The sequence below is a fragment of the Cavenderia fasciculata genome, assembly GCF_000203815.1.
Source record: "Cavenderia fasciculata unplaced genomic scaffold Scf_Dfasci-G-p-12c09.r1-3, whole genome shotgun sequence".
In the NCBI taxonomy this organism is placed as follows: Eukaryota; Evosea; class Eumycetozoa; order Acytosteliales; family Cavenderiaceae; genus Cavenderia; species Cavenderia fasciculata.
Window position 1 is genome coordinate 915,651 of NW_004457736.1, and position 22,402 is coordinate 938,052.

Consider the following 22,402-nt stretch of genomic DNA (forward strand, 5'->3'; position numbering starts at 1 on the left):
TTTTACGTCAAAAGAAAAAAATAGAAATTTAATAGAAGAAATAAAGAGAGGAATTTAATTTACAAACAAGATACTTATCCAACGATTATTCATATTTATAATAGTAGGTAATAAATAATATCTATACTATTTCGAATCATAATCTTTTAAAAAAATAAATGCCAGTTTTTTATAGGTTTGGAAGATGTAGGTGTTTTATATATGAGGATTAAATGGATTTCGATGGCGAATGGATAGAAATGTAGCCACAGATGTGTAGTACATATAGATAATAGCGGCAACGCGAAAAAAAAATCCTGTGGCCGAAAACAATAAAAAGTTGAGGCCCCATCGAGGTTCGAACTCGAGACCCCTTCCTTACTAGGGAAGTACAATAACCACTATGCTATGGGGCCTTGCTTTTTTGAGGGAAAACAATACATGTAAAAAAATCATCCCCCTATTTATACCCCCATTTTTTTTTACTCGATGAACCATTGGGCAGCATCATCAATGACGGCCGCATACAAGGTTTGCCAATCGACACCACAACTGCAAAGCCACCAATCTCTCTCACTATGCTCCCACCGCCAGCTTTCGGAACCAAACAGAGAAAGCCACCGCCTCTTGTCCACCTCAACTGGGTAAAGCTACTCCAGTTTGCCGACGACACGTCTACATTTGCCAAAAAAACATACAAGAATTTAAACTAATGGACGAATGGATTCAGCTATTCTGTAAAGCTACATCATCCAAAATCAACACTGACAAATGTGTGATCATGTCACCTGGCAGTCCAACCAATTTACCGTACCCACTGATGGACAAGGAAAGCAAAGAACGATACCTCGGCTATTACTTTAACCAGTTTGGTTTGGTACCTCACCTTCCAGAGCGTATTGACAAGGTAATCAACGATTTGATTAGATGGAAACCTAGACACAACAATAACTATAGAGGTAAATTAGCTTTGCTCAAAACATATGGTTTGTCACAATTAAATTATTTTACGTACCTTGAATCACCTAGTCACGAGGCAATCACCAGATTGGAAAACGTTATTGATTGGTTCATGTTCAGCAACGACCGTGAGTACGACCCGTCAAAGCCAACCAAAATAACCATGTCCAAGAAACGTTCCATACGATCGATCGACCATAGTGGTCTCAACCTCTGGGACCTCAACGCTAGATTCCGCGCTCAAAAGGCATGGATGTTCGAAGGGTTCCTCCACGAGGTAAAGAACAATCGAGTTGTAAAGGTTTCATTTGCCCAATCATGGATGGACCAACTCAACCAAGACAAACCAAACGATTTTGTCCGTCTCTGCAGCAGCGGGTGGGAGAAGCTCACCCAACCCTACGACATCAGCAGAGAGGCTGTTCCCAAGCCAGCAATGGAACCAGACAAAAGAGGAAGATACCTCTCAAGCAAGTGTACCTCCAAAGGCTGACCATAGCCAACGAAAAGTGGAATGTGTACTACCCGACCCCAGGCCAAAAGATCTTAGCAACCGATGACAGAGTGTATCCAATGAATGCACTAGCTGCTCTTTCTACCATCGTACTACCAAAGGGTCGAGATCTGGTTTGGAAATACGTAACCAAATGTCTCCCGCTCGTCAGGGGTGACCCAGTCGCCTCCATCTGTGTGTCGTGTGGCAAAGATGAATCCTCCAAGCACTTGTTCTTCCAATGCAAGGAGACCACGCTGCCAGTGGAGATACTGAAAGAGGTTTCTGCTGCCAACAACATTCCACCACCAGTTTGGGACATCACCCTCAAGTAAACTGGGACAAGACGTTAGAATTATGTAATCGATGGCACTTGGCTCTAATGAACCAAACCGACTAATCAGTAATACATACGATTACAGAACGAATACAAACTATCATCCTTCGATTCTCCTCCAACTACAACCATCCTACTGTCTACAAGATCGCACTACCTAGTCATTTGGAGAGGTACAAGCGATGGCAATCGTCAAAACATACTCTCTCACATACTTTTTGTACATCGAGTCACCAAATACAGAAGAGATTAGTGAACCGAACAGTTTAATTAATTGGTATCTCTACTCGCCATCATCTTCTACATACGTTAAAGCAAATAAATACAAAAAAAGCATAGCTCACCCAAGAGCAGCACTCCATTGGACAAAGGGAGGTATGGTCCTCTCACTGTGGTACGTGGACGTCAGACAAGTTGCGTAAAAGGCGTGGACGATGAATCGTTTCCTCGCCGACCCTTCCAACAGATTTTAATGGAAATAAGTGTATTTTAAAATAATATTTTTTTTTTAAAGAATTCTTTTCCTGTTCTCTCCTATCGGAGTAGTACTCTTTTGTAGTTGAAGCGACGGCAGCTCGGTCTATGAAAAATGGGGGTATAAATAGGGGGATGGATATTTTTTTCCATCAAAAAAGCAAGGCCCCATAGCATAGTGGTTATTGTACTTCCCTAGTAAGGAAGGGGTCTCGAGTTCGAACCTCGATGGGGCCTCAACTTTTTATTGTTTTCGGCCACAGGATTTTTTTTTCGCTTTGCCGCTATTATCTATATGTACTACACATCTGTGGCTACATTTCTATCCATTCGCCATCGAAATCCATCAAATCCTCATCTTTTAAACACCTACGTCTTCTGATTCATTGCAAAAAAACTCACCTAAATTTTGATGAACTTTTTGTTTTTTCAAAAATATTGATAATTTATTACAATTAAAAATATTATTATTAAATTATTTTACCAAAAACAGAGTTGATAAACATCTTAGGCGACAGTACAGTTGAATGGATAATTAAAGTACAAGTTTGGACCACCAAGCATTGGAATAACATGGAGATAGACAGTGTCACAGGGTGGGACTTGTGGGAGATTACAGACCATTGGAGTAGCCATATTACAGTATGGGTTGATCCAAGCTTGGACACCACCATTCTTCTTGAGTTGATGTTGCATCACCATTGATCCTTCTGGTTTATAAGAGATCACCAATTGTTTACCATTTTGAATCACATTGGTAACTATAAAAAAAAAGAAAAAAAGAAAAAAGAAAAGAAAATAAGTTTAGAATAATATTACCTCATATTATGATAGATTTATGTACATACTTTGAGCATTTACAAATACAAAAGCAAAACAAAAAAATAATGGCTAAAGTGATTGTTAATTTCGACATTGTTGGAAAGGGTTTGTAGTTTTGAAATTGGTATTTGAAATGAATTGATTAAGCAAATTTGAATTGAATTGAATTTGAATTGATGATTGATATGAATGATGATGACTGTTATATAGCATTCTATCAATCAAAATCGATCAATGTGATGATACGAGAATTTAATATTCAAAATTCGATCAATTTAAATTGATACCATTCATTCAATTTTGGTGTGGTTTGATCTATAATTATAAACTCTACAAAAAGGTGTTGAAACATTAAACATCTTTCTCTAAATTGTGTTTGTTTGTGTTTACAAAATAATAATATTACATCGCACTCTTTGCATTTATTTAATATGATAACAATTATTATTATATAATTATTATTATTAAAAGTGTAAAAAACCAAGACGATAATGGTCAACCTCATACTACTAGTATTATTGGAAATTCTCCTAAGAATTAAGAAAAGGATGGTTTTTAAGCTGAGGAATGGATGGCCTAAGAGAGGGGTCACGCTGAAGACACTTTTTCAAAACATCGACCACATTGGCATTAGAGTTGGGTGGAAAGGTAATGGCCACGTTGGGGTTGACAATGGCCTGGTATTTGGCAAAAAGATTGGTATAGTTTTTGAATGGTGGATAGCCATAGGTCATCTCGTAGAGGATGCATCCGAGTGACCAAATGTCACTGGCTCTTCCAAGCTTCATGCATGGGGCTGATTCGTCGCCCGGGTTGTCGGCGCCTGATGGTTGGTCACTGCTTCCAGCACCAGTGTCGATGAGTGCCTCGGGAGAGATATAGTTGAGTGTACCGATATGACTGTCACGGACAATATTGGTCGTGTCATTTTGGATGGCCTTTGCAATGCCAAAATCAATCAGTTTGAGGTTACCTTGGACCGACACGAAATTGGCTGGTTTCAAGTCACCATGAATGATTCTCTCATTGTGTATAGTGTCTACTGCACTCAACATTTGTTGCCAATATACTCTGATTAGATTTTCGTTGATCTTGCCAGTCTCTTGTTGTTGACGATGTAATAATTTGGCCAAATCAATATCACCAAGTTCCAAAACCAATAAAATAAATCCCTTTTCTATATTGATTTCACTATCTATCAATTTTATAATATTATTATGTTTTCTTAATGTTTTTAACATTTCAATTTCATTTAATTGTGATTCAATTTCATTTTGATCTGATCTAAAAAAAATAAAATAAAAATAATTAATAAATAGAAATAATAATAATAATAATATATTTACTTTAAACAAACATATTTTAAAGCATAAATTTTTAAATCACTTGAAAGTACTTTGTAAACTTTTCCACTACCACCTTTACCAATAAATTCAATACGAAGATAAGATTTTCCATTGACAGTTGTTGTTTCACTCCATGATTTGGCAATTTCATATACCTTTCCCTTGTCAATTTGATCATGATCATTTTTTGGTGGTGGTGGTGTTGTTTGTTTAACTGGTTTCTTTTCTATTATTATTTTTTCTTTTTCTTTTTGTTGTTGTTGTTGTTGTTGTTGTTGTTGTTGTAATAATAATTGTTGTTGTTGTTGTAATTGTTGTTGTTGTAATTGTTGTTCTTTTTCTTTTTGTTTTTTAACCAATAATTGTTGTTGTTTTTGTTGGTATTGTTGTTGCATTGAAGTTTTCTTTTGTACTTGACTTGATTGTAATGGATCAGATTCAACTTTTGAATCAGAAAGAACAAGATGTGATAATGGATCAGTTGTAGATGTTGTTGACGATGATGATGTAGGTGAAGTAGATAAAGTGGTATTGGTAGAGCTAGAAGTAGATGTGGTGGTATTGGTAGAGGTAAAACTATTCTCTGGAATATCATCTGTCATTTTAACATCTTCTTTTGGTTGTTGTTGTACTTGAACTCTAATTGGTTGTTTAATTCCCAAACCAAGTGATTTTACCGATGATGGTAATATATGTTGTCTTTCCATTGTTGTATTTCCAGATTTTTGAGATGATGATGAAATTGATAATCTACCCATATTACTAATTGTATCTTGTTGTTGCTGTGGTTTTGGTTGTTGTACTATCATTGGTTGTTGATGCAAGGTACTTAAAGGTGGAGATAAAGTAGATGGTGTAGTTGTTGTTGTTGTGTTGGAAATGGATTGTAACAATGGAGATTGTTGTTGTTGTTGGGTTTGGTGTTGTTGTTGGTGTTGTTGTTGTTGTTGGTGGTGTAGGTGATTATCCTCTTTTAGCTGAGCATATTTTAGGAACTTTTCAACATCGGCAAGTGGAGACACTCCACCCTTTTCAATTGCTTTGGTGAGAATAGTTTTTGCTTTTTCAAAGTTGTAAAGTGCCAATTCAAGATATGCACATGATATGTAAAACTCTGCCGTCTTTTGTCCAATATGTTTAACCTTCATAAATTTCAATGTTTCCTTTGCATCTTCAAATTCTCCAATTCGTCTAAACAACAAACAAATAATTAAATATTAATATTTCCAGTCTTTCTTTTTCTTTTTTTTGTTTTCTTTTACAAACATTTGAAAATTAGCATGACTTGATAAAATAGAGGAATATTCAATATTGTCAGAATGGTCTTTGTATTTGATAGATTCAGTTGCACGTTGAAAGATGTGAAGCATTCTTTGGACCTCATCGGTCGATTTCAACATTTCAATATTCTTAAACTTTTCAATCTCTTGTGATATCACTTGAAACCACCATGATGGATTCTCGAGGTCGGCTGCAGTTGGTGTTGATGTTATATTGGTTGTTGTTGATTGACTTGTTCTAGCAAGTGACATGGTCACTGGTGATAATGATTGACTCATTGATGATGATGATGATGGTGATGGTGTGCTAGTATTGCTCATATTAGAGGAGCCCAATGGAGAATGACCATTCTTTAATGATGATGATGTGCTATTACCAGGTGTCTTGTGAATAGTTGACGACGACGATGACGACGACGACGAAGACATTAAAGACATACCACTTCCAGATGACGATCTTTGGTATAGAATATTTGGTGATGTATTTTCATCAATCATCTTTTTCTTTCTTTCTTTTGATTTAATAAAGATTTGTATTTGTATATGTAAAAGTTTACAATTTGTTTGTTGCAGAGAGTTAACTATTATGATAGGTGATTGTGTAGCACTATGACTGTATTCTCTTCTTTTATATACATATCAACCTTTTAGTTGGTTGATTAATATAGATAGATAGGAGGAGAGGATAATGTAAATGTAAAAAGTACGTATATATTTGATTAATATTAACAAACTACTCACTCGACCCAAATGCGGTGTGTTTGAGGGTGTTGTTCAAAAAAATAAACAACGGATTATTTTTAAATTTGGCGCCAACTTTATTTGAAAGTTTTCGATGGTCATGATCAGACCAATATCAGTCTCTTTGCTAATATTAACAAATCCCCCTCATTTGCATCAAACTTTTAATTAATTTATATAGTATAATAATAATATTATATAAACCTAATCCTCTTTTTATTATTTTTTATTTTCTATTTTTTTCTATTCATTTTCTCGAGACAACAACATTTTTTTGGGTTTTTTTTTAGTTTTATCCCATTTGTTATAATTCATAGCAATCGAGTACATTTAAATAGAGAGATTAGTACATACTTTATTATGGTGATTTTGGTAGGTCATTGAGCATAAATTGAAGCGTCATACTTCGAATTCTCTCAAATCATGAAACATATGTTACATATCAATAGAAAACGACCGCCGAAGTGTGGGTTGCTTAAAAGCAATCGAAAAGTATGGCATTCTCTAGACTACAACAGTAGTTTAGAGAAAGCAAATCCCCTCCTAACCAAAGAATAAATCGATGGTTACCAAACACTCCGGACGGTCAGCAACCTCAACTCCTACCAAAACCCTTTTGTTAATTTATTCTTTTAAGTGTTGAAGCAACAGCAGGAACATGTGTTGTAGTCATTTACTGTAAGCACTATGGTCATCCTCTACGAGCAATCATTGATTCACCAGCTGATGAAACATTGGATTGGTTTGATCCTTGGTAAGATGATTTTTGGATGGAATGACCAGCAGAGACGGAGGAAAGTTGGAATTGATTAGTATATTCTTGCTCATTAATATTATTTATAGTTTAACAAATGCAATGATTGCTTTAAAAAAACTATTCAAAAATCCAAACAATTTAGAGTATTCCTATTTTAGAATTGGGGGTGTCTAGTAATCATGGAATACAGAAAATTTTTGATTGATTTTTACAATCTTTTTAGTCAATTCTAAAACTATAAATAGTAAACTTGTTGATTCTATTCAATACAAATATACAAATATTCAAACTATCAAAACATTTATCAAATTCTATTCTACCAAATCAAATCTAAAATGATCTTTAGCAAGTATACAATGTTTTAGAATATAATAAATATAAATTCTTTACTAATCATTTAATTATTATTATTATTCCTTTTTTTTTCTTATCTTTAGAAAACCTTTCCAAACTATCACCAATTTCAAATCATGGAGCCAACCAAAATGTAAAAGTCCAAAGTTATTCAGACGTATCAAGTGATTCTGTTAATTCAATTGCTTGTAGACGTCGTCGTGGATGTTGTGGTGGTAACAACATTGATATCGATATTGATATTGATATTTGTATCGACAATGGATTTGGTGGTCGTCTTAGTGGATGGTGGTAAACTATAAATACCCAACAACTTTATGAATAATATAGATAATAAACTATTACTATTACTATTATTCTAATTTTAATTATTATTCTATTCTATTCTATTCTATTCTATTCTATTCTATTCTATTCTGTTCTATTCTATTCGATTCTGTTCTATTCTATTCTATTCTATTCTATTCTATTCTATTCTATTTATTATTATTTATTTTTGTTTCTTTATCTTGCCAACAATCCTAGCAGTAACATGATAGAATAGACCAAAAGCAACGTACATACCACCACCAATGGCGCAAATAGAAGTAATCAATTCAGAGAATGGTTTTGAACTTTGATCGACTTCAATCATAAGTGGACTAAGATCGTATTTGAAATAGATACCTGGGAAGAGGTATCCAAGATTATTATAGTTGATTGATTTGTATTCACGTGTATAACTGTATTGATTAGTCTCTAAAATATAATTATTTTGTTTATAAATGGTTGGTACAACTTGAAGGTAATAAGTTTGTAATCCAAGTCCTAAATAAATAAATAAAAAGAGATATATTAATCAAAGCCTGTTTGCAATAAATATATATATATATAAATAGTCTTTTTTTTTTATGATTCATACCCATTGGTACAACAATTCCAAAACCTTCCAAAGGATTAATTAAACCTTCAACATCTTGACCAAAAGAGAATTTATGAATATGATGTGAAATATTGAATTTATGAATTCGTTGAGCAATCTCTGGTGTCAATTTATGTACATGATGACTATGACCATCATGTGATTCTTCGTGTGGTCTACCCGCAATGATATGAATATCTCCTTTCATCTAGATGAAAGATAAAGATAATAAAAGTTAGTTTATCTTTTCTTTTTTCTTTTTCTTTTTTTCTTTTTCTTTTTACCTTTTGAACTGATAATATACCAAAAACTCTACAACCTTCATCTTCAGTAACAGGTTTACCAATTGTACATTGTGGAGATTCATCAGCCAAATGTTGAGGGACCTTGTTTGTACGATAAAAAGTACGAAGATCTTCACATGAATTACAACATTTACGTTTCTCTAATAGTTGATACTTTGGTGGCAACTCACACTTGGTGCAAGAAAAGAGACCTGCACGAGCGTGAAGACGTTCAAGAGGAGAGCCTCTTCTGTTGAGACGTTCCTTGACGATTTGGTGAGCTGCATCTTTGATGGGTTTGCCGTCGACACCGTCAACACTCTCGACTATAATGTCTGAGCAAATCAACGATGGAAAGTGTACATCAAAGTTGATGTTCATTCGATTGCCACGCGACACATCAACACGTAGTGAATGATCTCTGATGGGAAAGGTGTAATAGTACAACTCTGACGTCAAGAGGAATACTGTTACTATGATACAAATGACGGTTGCTATACCTCCATAGATTGATTTCGTTTGATGTACAGATTCATCCAACTTTGGATAGAAATCAAATAACTTTAACTTTTCTAAAATTTGATTAGAGGTAGAGGTGGTAGAGTTATTACTATTACTACTGCTACTATTATTATACATTTTCTTAAAAAGTAAGACTAACAAGAAGAAGTATGAATACTTTTTAAAAAAAAAAAAAAAAAAAGTCATCTAAAACTTGAAGATCTTCACCACACCTTGATCAACAAAATTATAAAATAATAATTTGTTTTGATAGTTTATTCATTTATATATTTTCTCTTCTTTTAAATATTATATTAGAATAGATTACTGGTCGATTGTGGTACTTTTCATGACAAATAGGTGGTTTGGATACACTTGCACATAGATTGAAATCGGGTCTATCACCCAAATCAAATATGGGTGGTGGCGATTTGATTTGCATAATGACTGTTGTGACGTGTTTGATTGGTGACAATTTCATTAAATTGGTCAACATCCAGTTTTCGATATCTCCAAAATGCAACATCTTAAAGGTGACAACTGATGTATTGGCAAGGACAAAGAAATCGATTGCCTTGAAATTATTTGAAATGATTTTGGTGATTGTCTTTGGGAGTGGATGTGACGGTGTAGTTTTGTGCCAGACATTAATGACCAAACTTGTCAAATTTGGAAATTCATCTAGACTATTAATATTATATCCTCCTCCTCCTTGTTTGAATGTAGTTGAAATTGATCGGAGAGACTGTTTGATATTGTCTGGTAGAGTCGAGTAGATCTCAAGACCATTATATTTTTTAGGAAGGTACAGTTTGGTGATTGGTTGCCCTTTTAAAGACAAACAAAGCTTTTTTGTATCAGACGAATCGCTATGATCACCAAGTTTTGTTTTCCTTAGATCCAGTATCGACAAGGAATGAAACGATGGAATATATTCAAAGTCGGAAATCACATGAGATATAATGCGTGTGATGCTTCGGTCTGCATGTTTTAACAATGATTCTTGATATGTTTCATTCTTGACATTGAAACAAGTAATCGATCGAATTGTTTTCAATACATTGTATTGACTGAAATTTTCTCCGAGGGATGGATGGGAGGAGGAAAAGATATTGTTGAAAAAGTTGGAGGCGATATATTCAAATATATCTTTGGATATGAGTGTCAATTGTAATCTCGATCGATTTGATTCGACTGTTGTGTGATTGAGTGGTGCAAACGGTTCGGTTGTTGAAAAATGTACAGCACATTGATTTTTAACTTTGAAATAGTGTTGAATCATTTCTTGGTCATCATTACTTTTAATATAATTATTACTATCAATTAATATTCTTTTAAATGATAATTTTTTGAAAGATTTATAATCTTTAAATGTTGAACCAATGTATTCATAACCCAATTTGTTTCTAAACCAATCAACTTGACTTTGTACAATATCCAACGCTGAATAGGTAATTAATTTGCAAATGCTTTTTTGATCCAAACCCAAGCAATTGCTTGAAATATTATAGGATTTAAGTTTAACGATTTTGACGTTTGGTATCTTGAACCACTTGTTCTCGAATGAAGTCGCACGAGACGCGGTCGAAAAAAAGGTAATTTTCGAAACACTTTCTGGTATGACAGGCAGACTTGATTCATTTTCGATTGTATCAAGATCCGAGATGTGGACGTGCTCGAGCTTTGGGAAATCTTTTTGGTTGAGATCAGGATACACCCCTTGGCTATTTTGATACAACGACACGACTCTTAGATTAATCTTGACTTTGGTATCCAATTTATTCCAATCATAGTAGGCGGAATAAACAATCTTGGTGATCGATGTGCCAGGCTCGAGTATTGTTGCAAAGTCTAAAAGGTTTGACTCTGTACCTCCAGGATTTGATAGACTATATATGCGAGGTTTTGCAAGATTGATCGATGTCAAGTTTTTAAAACTGGTGAGCAATGCAATGGCGATAGATGGATGGACTGTGCGTTCCAGTATAATAGTGGTTAGGTTGGGTATGGTCTCGGCAAGCTTTCTTATATTGACAGCGCTGTCTGTGAGGAATGAGCCCTTGAGATTGATCTTTTGTACTTGACTGAATAGATCTCTTGGTGTGGTTTGGTCGTCGTCACCTTGATGATGATCGGATACAAAGAATATAATATCAAGAGGTTTTCCAATTATTGTAGTTATTCTGTTGAGGACGGTCAAAGTGGTAGGTCTCTTGATGATACAATGTTTGTTTTTGAAATGACTCCACATTTCCTTGGTGGGTCGCATGACAAGGTCAGTGTAGAGAGTGGTCGACACCAACTCAAATACTCTTTTTGATACCATTGCCAATGACTGTCGTTTCCATCTTTTACTATCGTCCATCAGTTTACGATAACTCTTGTTGTTATCTCCATATCCATATTCGTCATCGTATTTATAAAAGTTTGTAAATTTGATCGATGGTGTATACTCTTTATCATAAAAGTATTGGTGTGTAGGACACATATCTTGTCGACGAGGTAACTGTTGTTTGATTTGTGGCCGCATTTGCATGTATGCAAATACCTTCATTTCTATACAATTGATACTTGAATCACGTTCACAAACAAGGTTTTTTAGTTGATCACTGTACACACATGTACACATGTTTGAATAGTTGACTGCCAAAGTCAATATTCTTTTGATGATATACCATGGTAGTGAACAATTTGTTATTGTTGTAGTTGTACTATTATTCTCCTCCCTTTGTTGTTGTTGTTGTTGTTGTTGTTGTTGTTGTTGTTGTTGTTGTTGTTGTTCTATTACCCTCTTTATCAACTCTTCTTTTATTGTTTTGGTTGTGACTTGTGCTCCAATATTAATCCCTCTCTTCAAACATATCTCGTACACATCTTGTTTGTACAGTCTCTCCAACTCTTCTTTTGTATATTGTTTCTCCCTCTGATGATCTTTGTCATCATTCAATTCTATTTCTTTTCTTTTACTCATTTAAAATTCTAATGATTATAATACTGGTCACTATTATTGTTGAAACAAATGATGGAAATATAAAATAATAATATAAATTTTTGGGGTTTTCTTGAACAACTTCACAGTGTTAATAATATATTTTTTTTTATTCTTTTTTCATTAACATGAATAATAATATATCTCTATCTTCATCTTCATCTTCATCTTTATCATTTTCTACTTTATTTAATCAAATAATTAAAAACAAATATTTATTTAAATTGATATTAAGAAATGTAAAGAGGAATAGATTAGATAGTAGTAGTAGTAGTAATAGTCTATATAGATTGAATGGTGAAAGAATAAGATATGATGAATGGTTTGATGTGGCAGCAATGTGTAGGAATGGGTATTTGGCACTACTAAAAGACAAGATTGTTACAAATCAATGGTTGTATTATGACGTTGACGAGGTAAAGGGTGACTGTATACATGTGGTGTGTCGGTACGTGTCTGATCCATCGACCTTTTATCGTATATATGGATTGTATCGTGACAAGTTTGAATCGAGTGATATGGTAACCACTATCTGTCGCAATAGAGACAATTATCAAGGGACACTCGAGATTGTCAGGTTTCTTCATCAACGACGACACTCTTTTACGTTGGATTTCCCAACATCACACGTTCAACATTTATTGGCTGCCATTTCAAGTGGCAACGTACCATTGATACAATATCTATTTCAATGGAATCGAGTTGAAAAACAAGTAGAACAGTACGAGTTGGTTGACCTATTTGACTTTGTATTTTCTGCCCTCAATGCACCAACACTTGACACTCTTGTCATGATTCATTCGTATTTCCCAAATTTAATCTCTCAATTTATCGATTACTATAGTCACAATAATTATGATCAACTTTACACCCATAGATCTGAAGATCGATGGACCTATTTACCAATTAAAATTATTTAAAAATATTTAAATTTATTACTCTTTTAAATGGTATTGATTGGATTAATAGATTCTTTCCATTTAAAATCTTTAATAGAACTAGAATTTCTCCTCCAAATTCATTTCCTCATAACAACAATGACACTTCTTCTTCATCTTCTTCATCTTCTTCATCCTCTTCAAACCAAGATCGTTTAAATATAAACTATAATAATATAGAATTAAAAGAAATATTTAATATAATAATGTCAGAATCAATGATAAATGATACAAAAGGTCAATTAAATGTACTTTTAATATTGTTTAGATTAAAAACAATTGATATTCAAATTAAAAGTGGATTTTTGGATATCAAAATACAATTACCATCATCATTGTCAATGTATAGTACAGACGATTCAAATTCCTTGTCATTTATTATTTATGATAAAGTAAAAAATGATAAAATATTATTAAATAGATTAATTCTATTTAGAATCATTTATAAATTATATAATGCAAATATGGTAGAATTGGAGATATTAAAGAATTGGGTCATTGTATTATTAAAATATCATGGAGACAATCCATATATTGTACCAATCATTATAGACTATTATACAAATGATTTGGAATGTACAAAGTTGATGATAAGATATGGTAGTTTTGAAATGGTTCAATTTCATGACAAATATATGGATTCTCAAAATACATTTAGATTACCAAGAACTGGTGCATTAATTGAAGAACTTTCTTTGGAATTATTTAAAAGAGATAATCCTTTTATTTCAGAGTATATAAACCAAACTAGATTAGGATTATCAGAGGGAATTAAAAATAATATTTCTGGTGGAGTTAAATTATTACCATCAAAATTACAACAAATATTGGTAGCAATTGATGGAAATGAAAAACTCAAGAGTATCTATTGGTCTACAAATAATAAGTCTCATAGGATTATAGAAATGTTTCATCTTTTCAAAAATCATCAATTAATTGGTCATAGAAATGAAAGTATTGGATTTCATCCAAGTGAATCATTAATGAATGATTTGGTGGAATTTTATCAATCTCTAGATGACAGTAGTAAAGAGCAAGAAAGAAATCATTTATTCTTTTGGTTTCTCCAACGTATACCTCAATGGAGCTTAGACTTTGCTATAGAGTTTTTTAAACGTATTGGTGTCATTGATAGTATACTATCGATTTTTGAACTTTTAAAACCAAATCAAGATGAATATGACATTTACAGTAAACAATACGCCATTAAATATGGTCGTTCAACAGAAGAAGTTTTATCATCAAACCCGCATATTTCTCTAGTCCTACACTCTATCAGTAGTCTCAACAATGTACTTCCACATATCAAAACCATGGAACATTTTAAATTCTGTCGTCTAACTCTTGTCAAGAGTTGGAGTCATCATTATGCCTATGTAGTACACCTAATTAAAATGTATCTAAAACGTTACAACAATTATAATCAAAATGCCAATAGTATAATATTATCAAATTATTTATTTGATAATTATTTTGAAATAAAAGATAAAAAAGAAATCTAAATTAATAATTTAAGCTTGTTGAAACCTAACACTATTATTATTATTATTATTATTTCTTTTTGTTTGATGGGGGAATGGATTTGGGTTTTGAATAGTATCATAGATGTTTGATTCGTAGGGATGTTGGATTTGTTTGTCGGGACGCATAAATTCTTTGTGTATCCAAATAATATGTACATTGTAAATAGTTGCCAATTCCTTGCAAAGTTCTTCACCATATTTGCGTTCCAATAGGACTGCTCCAAGTTGAAGTTGAGCAGGACGACGTTTCTTTGTTCTCATAAAACTAACCAATCTTTCCTCTGTTTCTTTTCCAATTCTCACACAAACCAAACAATAAATGTAACAGGAAAGTTGAAAGAACCCAGTCAACAATGCAACACAAGACACTGTAAACATATCAAAGAATCGCCATTTGATATTATCACGGTCACGACCATAAACATAGGATAGATAAAGTAATCGTATTCCAAAACCCAATAATAATAAAATAGTTATATCTCTTAATCTTGCCAATCGACCATGCCAAAAACTAACCCTTAATATTGATTTATATGAACTTTTTCTATACATTCTTTTTCTTAAAAATGATTGTATATCAGTTTCAACTAAATATAAACCAAAAAAAAAGATATATTAGTTTTACTTTATCATTTATTTAATCGTTTACTTACCAAAAATTAAATGTCTACCAAATAAAACAGAGAAATTAAATAATACAAATAAAAGAGTAGCTTCATAATACTCTAAATCGACAATGGTAAGAGTAGCGATAACCAAAGACAATGATAGTGGATCAGTAGCATGAAGCATTTGTAATCCAAATATGAACTGACCAGGATAGAATTTGATAAACAATGGTTTCTTTACATCGACTTCATAGTTTTCACTTTCCAAACTATCACTCATTGCAATATAATTATTATTTTTTAGTAGTGGTTGATCAAATTCATCATTATTGATACTATTGCTATTACTAAGATTATTAAATGATTCTGCTTCAATCAATTCTATTGATTTGTTCATTCTTTTTTTTACTTTCTCTTTTTTTTTTACATACTACATATATATTGTAAGTATATTGTTGTAATTATTATTATTATTATTTATATAAAAACAAATGTTTAAACAACAATGATGATGATGATGATGATTGGTTGGGGTGTTATTGTTACAATTGGTTTGGTTGGACAACCACATCACTGTTTTCGTACAGCTTGGTGGGACGATTTAAAATTGATTTTTTTTATTATTTCTTAGATTCGAGGGGTGTGAACTGTTCATCAATCTTTTACCACCTTCATCATTGCAACTGCTATCTATCTGTACTGTTTTATTATTTTAGTATAAATCAAATTCATTGATTTTATTAATTAATTTAACTTTATTAATTGATTGATCGTGTTGCTTGTCGTCGGCAATAAGAGGTTTTCGTCGTTCAAACAACAGATGCTGATTAGGAGAAGAAAAAAAAAAAAAATGAAAATTATATAATTTTTTTTTTTTTTGATCATGAGGATCATTTTTCAAAGCACTGGGTTGGGGGGTGTGTCAGCTGAGAAAGCATAATTCAAAAGAAGAATCTAAGCTTGTTTGATCATCTACTAAGTTTGTCGTTGTAGTAGTAGTTTATATATTACACACACGCGCGATCTCACATCTCTCTCTATTCTCTTTTCTCTCCTATTCACATATATATAAAGTAATATCATGTTCTCATCAGTAATCAAGAGAGTTGCAACCAATGCCAAGACATCGTCTTTGGTTTATCAAAAGCGTTTCCTCAACATTCACGAATACCAAGCTCAAAAGATGATGAAGCAATATGGTATCGATTGTCCAAAGGGCAATGTTGCAGACACACCAGAAGAAGCTGAAAAGATCTCTGAAGTTTTAAGTAATGCGAATCAACAAAAACAACAAATAGATTACTTTTTACTTATATCTTTTTTCTTTTTACTACTCTTTTTTTTTTTTTTTAGATGCACAAGATTTAGTTATAAAAGCACAAATTTTAGCAGGAGGTAGAGGTAAAGGTATTTTTACTAGTGGATTAAAGGGAGGAGTACATATTTGCAGCGACGCAGCACAAGTTAAAAACTATGCCAAAAAGATGCTTGGCTACACTCTTATCACCAAACAAACTGGTCCAGAAGGAAAGGTTGTCAATCAAGTCTATATTGCAGAGCGTCACTATCTCAGACGTGAAATGTACTTTGCTATTTTGATGGATAGAAAGACTGGTGGACCAGTCATGATTGGATCACCAGAAGGTGGTATGGATATCGAAACGGTTGCCAAAGAGAACCCAAATGCCATCTATGTCGAAGCTATCGACATTATGCAAGGTGTAAAGCCAGAACAAACTGCCCGTCTCGCCGCCAAATTGGGTATCTCTCCAAAAAATATTCCAAAGGCTCAAGATCAAATGCAAAAACTCTATGATTTTTTCATTAAAAATGATTGTACTCTTGTTGAAATTAATCCATTGGCTGAAACTGCTACTGGTGAAGGTAAATAGAAAAAGAAAAAGAAAAAGAAAAAAAGAAAACTTTTTTATTAATTCTTTTTTTCCTTTTATTTTATTAGTAATGTGTATGGATGCAAAATTAAATTTTGATGATAATGCAGCATTTAGACAAAAGGAAATCTTTGAATTGAGAGATAGATCACAAGAAGATCCACGTGAAGTCAAGGCATCTGAATATGATTTGAATTATATCGGTTTGGATGGTACTATTGGATGTTTGGTCAATGGTGCCGGTTTGGCCATGGCCACTATGGATATCATCAAGCACTATGGCGGTAACCCAGCCAACTTCCTCGACGTTGGAGGAGGTGCCACCCAAAAACAAGTCACAGAGGCCATCAAGTTGATCTCCTCTGATAAAAAGGTAAAGTCGATCCTTGTCAACATCTTTGGAGGTATCATGAAGTGCGACATTATCGCTTTGGGTATCATTGCCGCCGTCAAGGAATTGTCCATCAAGACTCCACTCGTCGTCCGTCTCCAAGGTACCAACGTCGAATACGCCAAAAAGATCATGGAAGAATCTGGATTGCGTTTGATCGCCGCAGACGATCTCGATGAAGCTGCCGAAAAGTCAGTCAGAATTGCCGATATTGTTACATTAGCTGAAAAAGCAGATTTGGATGTTTCATTTAAATTACCAATCTAAAAGAAAAGGTAAAAAGAAATAGAGAGAAAAGATACAAATATAGATAAAAAAAAAAATTAAAAATCCCCCCCTCAAATTAATAAAATTTTATAAATTATTTAAAAAAGACTGGATTATTTATTGGTTTTATTTAATATATATATAGAGAGATAGATGGGAAATCTAAAATTTACACCCCTATGTTTGTAAAAAAAAAAAAACAAAATAAATTGACCAATAGTTTTTTTTTTTTCTCTATACTTTATTTGGGATTTGAAAAAAGGGTCGCTTGTATCCTAATGACATCTCTCTTTTTGTCAAAACTCCTAAAAAAGGAATGGAAAGAAATGTGGAGTGAATTCAATTTTTCGACCTCTCTTTATTGGTGGGTGGGGGGGTTTGAACAAACCAATTTAATTATTATACATCTACCCTATAGAATTATTATCAATTTTAATATCTTTTTTATTTAAAATGTGTTTTTTTTTTTTATATCAAATATCGGGTCGAATAGATTATGATTAATTATTTATTTGTTCATAAACAACAAACAACTGCAAGATACCAACAACAATTAAAAAAACACATAATTATTTGAATAACGACATATATTATTATTTCATTTCATTGTTTTCATCTAGACATTGACACCTCTATATTATATATATTAATTTAATTCAACGACAAAGACAACCCCTCACATCATTAATTTATTATGGTATGATACACACACACAATGATATTTTCAAATGATGTCAATATATATATTAATCTTTCTTTTTCTTTTTTTCTTTTTAGAATTATTCAATAACCAATTTAGGAAAGAGATATATTGTACAAAATATCAACGATAATTTAAAAAAAGTTTCAAATTTAATCAATAGAAACAACAACAATGTAAACTATTCTTTGGCCTATTATTCACATTCATCTGGAAGAACTGATAATAGAGTTTTACAACCAGCAAATAATCAACAACCAGCAAATCAAAAAGCGACTCAAGTATCAAATGAACAGGTAAAGGAAAGAAAGTTTGGAGTACATCCAGGTCTTGCTCAAATGAACTCAGACAAGTTGGACATTCCAATCCTTCAATATATCAAACAGCATCCCGAAATGAGATTCGATTCAATGAATGAATCTTACACCTCGATGGAATTTGTTCCTCCTAGCTGTATGAATAATTATCAACCAAAGGACGCTATCAAAGATATCTCTTTAATCGATTAAAATTTTAATTAAATAAATAAATTGAATAGATATTAATTGTAAATAAATGACATTTATTCAATTTAAAAATAATATCTCTTCAAACAAGCTTGTTTATTAGTTTTTCCACATCATGATTGATGAACAGTATAAATGGATGTAAGGATGATTATTTTATTACTTTAGTTCAGTTTCTAACTCTTATTTGGATGGTTTGTAATTCACCAAGTGGGGCAATTGATTTTTTATCAGACAAGAGAAATAAAGATTTATAAATCATACAAGGACAAAAAAAAAACCAATTGAAACATATTTAATATAATTAATTCAAAGAGTGTCTGATAAAATATCCTTTTACATGAAAAGAAATAGTGTTGAGAATTTAAATTGAAGCAATAGACGAGCTAATGAGTAAAGACAATGGTTAAAAAAGTGAAAACCTCTGTTAATTAATTCAAAAATGATGAAACAATAATTTGAAAAAACCGGATGAGAGGGTCGGAAAAATATCTTACAAAACTTCCAACTGAGCTAACAAGGCACATGATTTTTATAGAGATATAAATAAATTCATAATAAGTTGTTTGCATTTGAGAAAACGAATAAATATTAATATGGAAACCAAAAAATCGGTAAAAAAAACAAGGGCGGGTCGAGACCTGTGAAAATTCCGTTGAAAAACATGTGCCTTGTTAGCTCAGTCGGTAGAGCGCAAGACTCTTAATCTTGTGGTCGGGGGTTCGAGCCCCCCATAGGGCTATCTTTTGTTATTTTGGGCAGTAAGAAATTTTTTTTTTGCAGATTCTTGTTCTAGACACTCGTGGCTATCTTTCTAACCTAGTTTTATCAATTTCCATCGAATTCCGATAGGAAAAAACTATAAAAAGATCAAGCAGTTGTTTTTTTTTTTCATTTTTTTTTTCCGACAGGGTTTTCTTTTTCTGATCCCGGGGTTTACAACTTTGATGTGATTGAAATGTAACATTATTTCCTGATTCCTCATACACTTGGCTACATTTTGATCCAAGTTTTAATAATTTTGATCAAATTTTGATAGGTAAATATCCAAGCCATTAAAAAGACTCATTTTTAGTTTCGTTTTCGTTTTTGATTTTTTTTTTTTTTTCAAACAAATTAATTTGAAGAATAGTGATTTAAAGATTCCTTGGGTATTTAATATTTACCACCAAACATGTATATAGTTTTAGAATTGCGAAAAAAAGATAGTTAAAATCCTATATTGCATGATGACTAGACACCCCTACTTCAAAAATAGGAATTCTCTAAAATGTTTGGTTTTTTTATAGCAATCATTGCATTTGTTAAACTATAAATAATTTAATTAGCATGAATAATCTTCAATTTATCAATTAAATATTAATTAATTACCAATTATTACATTTTGAAAATGTTATTCAATAAGTTTTAAAATTCTTCTTTAGAGAATCTTTCCCAACTTTCCTCTGTCTCTGCTGGTCATTCGCTCCAAAAGTCAATTCATCAATTAAATTAAATATTAATTAATTCTCTCTGTTCTACCAAAATGTTATTCAGTAAGTTTTAAAATCATTGTAACCCAATTGTATGCATAGGTATAATAAAGCATTCCAATTTCATTTCAATTTCTTTTCTTTAGAGAATCTTTCCCAACTTTCTTCAGTCTCTGGTGATTCCATCCAAAAGTCATCTTACCAAGGATCAAACCAATGTGTCATCAGCTGGTGAATCAATGGTTGCGGGTAGAGGATGTTGCGGTGGTCGTGGTAATGATTGGTGCTGTTTAAAATATATATATATATATGTTTTGACCACTATTATCTATCAAGTCAACGATTTACCCAAACAAGCAAGCAAGCAGTAAATGACTACAACACATGTTCCTGCTGCTGGTGCTTCAACATTTAAAAGAATAAATTAACAAAAGGGTTTTGGTAGGAGTTGAGGTTGCTGACCGTCCGGAGTGTTTGGTAACCATCGATTTATTCTTTGGTTAGGAGGGGATTTGCTTTCTCTAAACTACTATTGTAGTCTAGAGAAAACCATACTTTTCGATTGCTTTTAAGCAACCCACACAACGGCGGTCGTTTCCGATTGATATGTAACATATGTTTCATGATTTGAGAGAATTCGAAGTATGACGCTTCAATTTATGCTCAATGACCTACCAAAATCACCATAATAAAGTATATACTAATCTTTCTATTTAAATGTACTCGATTGCTATGAATTATAACAAATGGGATAAAACTAAAAAAAAAAGTAAAGTTCATGAGAAAATGAATAGAAAAAATCAGAAAAAAAGATATATTTAATCATTTGTATAACCACCATCCTACTGCAATATCATGTGATATTACTTTTACATTACCTCTTCGGTTCAATAGAGTCAAAGAAGACCTATGGCAGACTAATCTAGGTAACATCGATATTGAAAAGAGTAATGGCTAGTAGTGGAAGAAGGTTTATGAATCTACCTCAACAACAACAATAACATCTAAACAGTAAGTATAATTATAATGACCAAGCTAGCTGGCACCGATACTCACTCTCTACTCTCAAAGAGCAAACTGAAAGATGTTTAAAGTTTCTACCTTTTGTAGAGTTTATAATTATAGATCAAACCACACCAAAATTGAATGAATGGTATCAATTTAAATTGATCGAATTTTGAATATTAAACTCTCGTATCATCACATTGATCGATTTTGATTGATAGAATACTATAACAGTCATCATCATTCATTTCAATCATCAATTCAAATTCAATTCAATTCAAATACCAATTTCAAAACTACAACCTTTTCCAACAATGTCGAAATTAACAATCACTTTAGCCATTATTTTTTGTTTTGCTTTTGTATTTGTAAATGCTCAAAGTATGTACATCTATCTTTATCATCGTATGATATAATATTATTCTAAACTTATTTTCTTTTTTCTTTTTTTTTTTATAGTTACCAATGTGATTCAAAATGGTAAACAATTGGTGATCTCTTATAAACCAGAAGGATCAATGGTGATGCAACATCAACTCAAGATGAATGGTGGTGTCCAAGCTTGGATCAACCCATACTGTAATATGGCTACTCCAATGGTCTGTAATCTTCCACAAGTCCCACCCTGTGACACTGTCTATCTCCATGTTATTCCAATGCTTGGTGGTCCAAACTTGTACTTTAATTATCCATTCAACTGTACTGTCGCCTAAGATGTTTATCAACTCTTTTTTTGGTGTAAAATAATTTAATAATATTTATAATTTAATTATATTTATAGTTGTAATAAACAATCATCACAACGTTATTTTGACCAATTCAATTCTGATTTCTTTATTCCTTTTTTTTATCACCTCAACAACCCACTACCAATACAAATAC

General features: G+C 32.4%; 12 protein-coding genes and 3 non-coding genes across 15 annotated transcripts; 10 read left to right on the top strand and 5 right to left on the bottom strand.

Annotated features, from left to right (window-relative positions):
- Window positions 1-158: 158 nt before the first annotated feature.
- DFA_06260 (uncharacterized protein) lies at window positions 159-1,432 on the top strand (the record flags this gene model as incomplete). Its single annotated transcript, XM_004361915.1, has 2 exons — window positions 159-175; window positions 937-1,432. The coding sequence occupies 2 exons, from the start codon at window positions 159-161 to the stop codon at window positions 1,430-1,432; spliced, it is 513 nt and encodes a 170-aa protein (XP_004361972.1).
- On the bottom strand, window positions 323-395 carry DFA_06261. Its single transcript has one exon. It is a non-coding gene; the product is annotated as a tRNA-Thr (tRNA).
- Window positions 1,433-1,951: 519 nt separating the features above from the next.
- Window positions 1,952-2,191, top strand: DFA_06262 (uncharacterized protein; the record flags this gene model as incomplete). The annotated part of the gene is made up of 1 exon (XM_004361916.1): window positions 1,952-2,191. The coding sequence occupies one exon, from the start codon at window positions 1,952-1,954 to the stop codon at window positions 2,189-2,191; it is 240 nt and encodes a 79-aa protein (XP_004361973.1).
- Window positions 2,192-2,407: 216 nt separating this feature from the next.
- Window positions 2,408-2,480, top strand: DFA_06263. Its single transcript has one exon. It is a non-coding gene; the product is annotated as a tRNA-Thr (tRNA).
- Window positions 2,481-2,750: 270 nt separating this feature from the next.
- On the bottom strand, window positions 2,751-6,189 carry mps1 (TTK family protein kinase; the record flags this gene model as incomplete). Its single annotated transcript, XM_004361917.1, has 5 exons — window positions 2,751-3,004; window positions 3,573-3,595; window positions 3,669-4,349; window positions 4,412-5,602; window positions 5,678-6,189. 5 exons carry the CDS (start codon window positions 6,187-6,189, stop codon window positions 2,751-2,753), a joined length of 2,661 nt encoding a protein of 886 aa, XP_004361974.1.
- A 737-nt stretch (window positions 6,190-6,926) lies between these two features.
- On the top strand, window positions 6,927-7,838 carry DFA_06265 (uncharacterized protein; the record flags this gene model as incomplete). Its single annotated transcript, XM_004361918.1, has 4 exons — window positions 6,927-6,949; window positions 7,070-7,186; window positions 7,276-7,355; window positions 7,627-7,838. 4 exons carry the CDS (start codon window positions 6,927-6,929, stop codon window positions 7,836-7,838), a joined length of 432 nt encoding a protein of 143 aa, XP_004361975.1.
- Window positions 7,839-8,033: 195 nt separating this feature from the next.
- On the bottom strand, window positions 8,034-12,200 carry DFA_06266 (DUF1692 family protein; the record flags this gene model as incomplete). The annotated part of the gene is made up of 5 exons (XM_004361919.1): window positions 8,034-8,350; window positions 8,445-8,652; window positions 8,729-9,406; window positions 9,603-10,007; window positions 10,290-12,200. The coding sequence occupies 5 exons, from the start codon at window positions 12,198-12,200 to the stop codon at window positions 8,034-8,036; spliced, it is 3,519 nt and encodes a 1,172-aa protein (XP_004361976.1).
- Window positions 12,201-12,346: 146 nt separating this feature from the next.
- Window positions 12,347-14,658, top strand: DFA_06267 (uncharacterized protein; the record flags this gene model as incomplete). Its single annotated transcript, XM_004361920.1, has 3 exons — window positions 12,347-12,720; window positions 12,763-13,020; window positions 13,215-14,658. 3 exons carry the CDS (start codon window positions 12,347-12,349, stop codon window positions 14,656-14,658), a joined length of 2,076 nt encoding a protein of 691 aa, XP_004361977.1.
- A 49-nt stretch (window positions 14,659-14,707) lies between these two features.
- On the bottom strand, window positions 14,708-15,684 carry DFA_06268 (uncharacterized protein; the record flags this gene model as incomplete). Its single annotated transcript, XM_004361921.1, has 3 exons — window positions 14,708-14,713; window positions 14,836-15,266; window positions 15,333-15,684. 3 exons carry the CDS (start codon window positions 15,682-15,684, stop codon window positions 14,708-14,710), a joined length of 789 nt encoding a protein of 262 aa, XP_004361978.1.
- Window positions 15,685-16,368: 684 nt separating this feature from the next.
- On the top strand, window positions 16,369-17,837 carry scsC (succinate-CoA ligase; the record flags this gene model as incomplete). Its single annotated transcript, XM_004361922.1, has 3 exons — window positions 16,369-16,555; window positions 16,641-17,171; window positions 17,248-17,837. The coding sequence occupies 3 exons, from the start codon at window positions 16,369-16,371 to the stop codon at window positions 17,835-17,837; spliced, it is 1,308 nt and encodes a 435-aa protein (XP_004361979.1).
- Window positions 17,838-18,531: 694 nt separating this feature from the next.
- On the top strand, window positions 18,532-19,046 carry DFA_06270 (uncharacterized protein; the record flags this gene model as incomplete). Its single annotated transcript, XM_004361923.1, has 2 exons — window positions 18,532-18,534; window positions 18,615-19,046. 2 exons carry the CDS (start codon window positions 18,532-18,534, stop codon window positions 19,044-19,046), a joined length of 435 nt encoding a protein of 144 aa, XP_004361980.1.
- A 112-nt stretch (window positions 19,047-19,158) lies between these two features.
- On the top strand, window positions 19,159-20,538 carry DFA_06271 (uncharacterized protein; the record flags this gene model as incomplete). Its single annotated transcript, XM_004361924.1, has 3 exons — window positions 19,159-19,184; window positions 19,212-19,237; window positions 20,468-20,538. The coding sequence occupies 3 exons, from the start codon at window positions 19,159-19,161 to the stop codon at window positions 20,536-20,538; spliced, it is 123 nt and encodes a 40-aa protein (XP_004361981.1).
- DFA_06272 lies at window positions 19,712-19,784 on the top strand. The gene has a single exon. It is a non-coding gene; the product is annotated as a tRNA-Lys (tRNA).
- Window positions 20,539-20,723: 185 nt separating the features above from the next.
- Window positions 20,724-21,764, bottom strand: DFA_06273 (uncharacterized protein; the record flags this gene model as incomplete). Its single annotated transcript, XM_004361925.1, has 4 exons — window positions 20,724-20,801; window positions 20,895-20,917; window positions 21,217-21,272; window positions 21,706-21,764. 4 exons carry the CDS (start codon window positions 21,762-21,764, stop codon window positions 20,724-20,726), a joined length of 216 nt encoding a protein of 71 aa, XP_004361982.1.
- Window positions 21,765-21,834: 70 nt separating this feature from the next.
- On the top strand, window positions 21,835-22,233 carry DFA_06274 (uncharacterized protein; the record flags this gene model as incomplete). The annotated part of the gene is made up of 2 exons (XM_004361926.1): window positions 21,835-21,901; window positions 21,980-22,233. 2 exons carry the CDS (start codon window positions 21,835-21,837, stop codon window positions 22,231-22,233), a joined length of 321 nt encoding a protein of 106 aa, XP_004361983.1.
- Between the last annotated feature and the right edge of the window lie 169 nt (window positions 22,234-22,402).